The 3112-nt window shown below is 55.0% G+C and overlaps 2 protein-coding genes across 2 annotated transcripts in view; one reads left to right on the top strand and one right to left on the bottom strand.

The window, feature by feature from the left end:
• PHYSODRAFT_388425 (hypothetical protein) overlaps positions 1-1314 on the top strand; it is a gene marked incomplete at both ends in the record, with an annotated part of 4358 nt that extends 3044 nt beyond the window's left edge. The window contains 2 exons of the mRNA XM_009541260.1: positions 221-344; positions 1257-1314. Of these exons, the coding sequence (XP_009539555.1) occupies positions 221-344; positions 1257-1314 (182 nt within the window). The remainder of the gene's footprint in view (positions 1-220; positions 345-1256) is intronic.
• A 246-nt stretch (positions 1315-1560) lies between these two features.
• PHYSODRAFT_253860 (hypothetical protein) lies at positions 1561-2981 on the bottom strand (the record flags this gene model as incomplete). Its single annotated transcript, XM_009541259.1, has 2 exons — positions 1561-1746; positions 2838-2981. Coding segments are annotated over 2 exons (330 nt in total), but the record flags the coding sequence as incomplete, so codon positions are not given.
• Positions 2982-3112: the final 131 nt, after the last annotated feature.

The following is a 3112-nucleotide window of genomic DNA, read 5'->3' as shown; positions in this document are numbered from 1 at the left end:
GGGGGGGGGGGGGCAGGCGCGCATCTCCGCAGTGATGCACGCCCACTTCGTGCCGTGGAAGACCTCGGCCAGCTCTGTGGTAAGAAGATCCGCTCAAGAATGGTCTTGATGGAACCGGATCCGCCAGTTGACCAGGTGATGGGATCCGGCAGTTGGTGACGATGCCCGGTCCCTCAGATGACGCCATGGTTGCTGGATGGGGGTACGGTTGCCTGGTCAGGGCAGTTGAAGTTGGATCCGGTGCAAGTGGTGTGGTGCACAATGGATCCGGTCACCTACATTAGGACCTCCTGGATTAGGACCTCCTGGATTAGGACCTCCTGGATTAGGACCTCCTGGATTAGGTATGGATCCGTACCAATTTATTGGTACAGTGGCTATGCTAGGATAATTAGGCAGGAAGAAGAGCCAGTAGTGGATAGGATCCAAGCCGGATGGGAAGGCTGGATACAGGCTAACATAAATCAGAGTCGAATTTGCATGGGAACCACACACTTGGTCCTTAGTATTGGGATTAGTATTGACCCATACTTTAATCAAGTGATTTGCCCCCCCCGCACACATCACCGTAGACTCTGAAATACATTTCAGAGAACATGGCTCAGCATCTTCAAGCCGTCCGGCTTCTCGGGTCCTTGCGTCTCCTGCGTCTCCTCGTCGGCTTCAACGGCTTCAACGTCTTCGCACAGCATTCGCTGCAGCTCGGTATTGGTGGCGTTCGCAGCGTGGAGCTGTTTGGCGAACAGCGCCACCTTCCTCTTCTCAGCTCGCAACTGGAAGTGCAAGTCAGCCTTTTAACTTTTTTTCGAGTTCGAGCACGCTCTTCAGTACCACAACATGTTTTTCAGCTTTCTCGACGAGTGTGCCTTCCTTCGCCTTGACACCCGCCTTGGCGTCGTGGTCCTTCAGCTCCCTGGCGCGCTTGCCTCGCGTGCAGATGCGACTCAGCGTGCCGCGATTAATCTTGAGTGGGGGGGGGGGGGGCGCAGGCGCGCATCTCCGCAGTGATGCACGCCCACTTCGTGCCGTGGAAGACCTCGGCCAGCTCTGTGGTAAGAATATCCGCTCAAGAATGGTCTTGATGGAACCGGATCCGCCAGTTGACCAGGTGATGGGATCCGGCAGTTGGTGACGATGCCCAGTCCCTCAGATGACGCCATGGTTGCTGGATGGGGGTACGGTTGCCGGGTCAGGGCAGTTGAAGTTGGATCCGGTGCAAGTGGTGTGGTGCACATGGATCCGGTCACCTACATTAGGACCTCCTGGATTAGGACCTCCTGGATTAGGACCTCCTGGATTAGGACCTCCTGGATTAGGTATGGATCCGTACCAATTTATTGGTACAGTGGCTATGCTAGGATAATTAGGCAGGAAGAAGAGCCAGTAGTGGATAGGATCCAAGCCGGATGGGAAGGCTGGATACAGGCTAACATAAATCAGAGTCGAATTTGCTTGGGAACCACACACTTGGTCCTTAGTATTGGGATTAGTATTGACCCATACTTTAATCAAGTGATTTGCCCCCCCCCGCACACATCACCGTAGACTCTGAAATACATTTCAGAGAACATGGCTCAGCATCTTCAAGCCGTCCGGCTTCTCGGGTCCTTGCGTCTCCTGCGTCTCCTCGTCGGCTTCAACGGCTTCAACGTCTTCGCACAGCATTCGCTGCAGCTCGGTATTGGTGGCGTTCGCAGCGTGGAGCTGTTTGGCGAACAGCGCCACCTTCCTCTTCTCAGCTCGCAACTGGAAGTGCAAGTCAGCCTTTTAACTTTTTTTCGAGTTCGAGCACGCTCTTCAGTACCACAACATGTTTTTCAGCTTTCTCGTACTGCTCTTGAATCTCCTTGTTCTCCCTCTCCAGTAGCTCCAACTTCGTGCGCAGCGTACCGATCTCCTTCTGCTGCTGAGTAGTAGCTACTGTGCCTTCCTTCGCCTTGACACCCGCCTTGGCGTCGTGGTCCTTCAGCTCCCTGGCGCGCTTGCCTCGCGTGCAGATGCGACTCAGCGTGCCGCGATTAATCTTGAGTGGGGGGGGGGGGGGCGCAGGCGCGCATCTCCGCAGTTATGCACGCCCACTTCGTGCCGTGGAAGACCTCGGCCAGCTCTGTGGTAAGAAGATCCGCTCAAGAATGGTCTTGATGGAACCGGATCCGCCAGTTGACCAGGTGATGGGATCCGGCAGTTGGTGACGATGCTCGGTCCCTCAGATGACGCCATGGTTGCTGGATGGGGGTACGGTTGCCGGGTCAGGGCAGTTGAAGTTGGATCCGGTGCAAGTGGTGTGGTGCACATGGATCCGGTCACCTACATTAGGACCTCCTGGATTAGGACCTCCTGGATTAGGTATGGATCCGTACCAATTTATTGGTACAGTGGCTATGCTAGGATAATTAGGCAGGAAGAAGAGCCAGTAGTGGATAGGATCCAAGCCGGATGGGAAGGCTGGATACAGGCTAACATAAATCAGAGTCGAATTTGCTTGGGAACCACCCACTTGGTCCTTAGTATTGGGATTAGTATTGACCCATACTTTAATCAAGTGATTTGCCCCCCCCCCCCGCACACATCACCGTAGACTCTGAAATACATTTTAGAGAACATGGCTCAGCATCTTCAAGCCGTCCGGCTTCTCGGGTCCTTGCGTCTCCTGCGTCTCCTCGTCGGCTTCAACGGCTTCAACGTCTTCGCACAGCATTCGCTGCAGCTCGGTATTGGTGGCGTTCGCAGCGTGGAGCTGTTTGGCGAACAGCGCCACCTTCCTCTTCTCAGCTCGCAACTGGAAGTGCAAGTCAGCCTTTTAACTTTTTTTCGAGTTCGAGCACGCTCTTCAGTACCACAACATGTTTTTCAGCTTTCTCGTACTGCTCTTGAATCTCCTTGTTCTCCCTCTCCAGTAGCTCCAACTTCGTGCGCAGCGTACCGATCTCCTTCTGCTGCTGAGTAGTAGCTACTGTGCCTTCCTTCGCCTTGACACCCGCCTTGGCGTCGTGGTCCTTCAGCTCCCTGGCGCGCTTGCCTCGCGTGCAGATGCGACTCAGCGTGCCGCGATTAATCTTGAGTGGGGGGGGGGGGGGCAGGCGCGCATCTCCGCAATGATGCACGCCCACTT

This window comes from Phytophthora sojae (assembly GCF_000149755.1).
Source record: "Phytophthora sojae unplaced genomic scaffold PHYSOscaffold_21, whole genome shotgun sequence".
Taxonomy (NCBI): Eukaryota; Oomycota; class Peronosporomycetes; order Peronosporales; family Peronosporaceae; genus Phytophthora; species Phytophthora sojae.
This window is presented reverse-complemented; position numbering and strand designations above follow the sequence as displayed.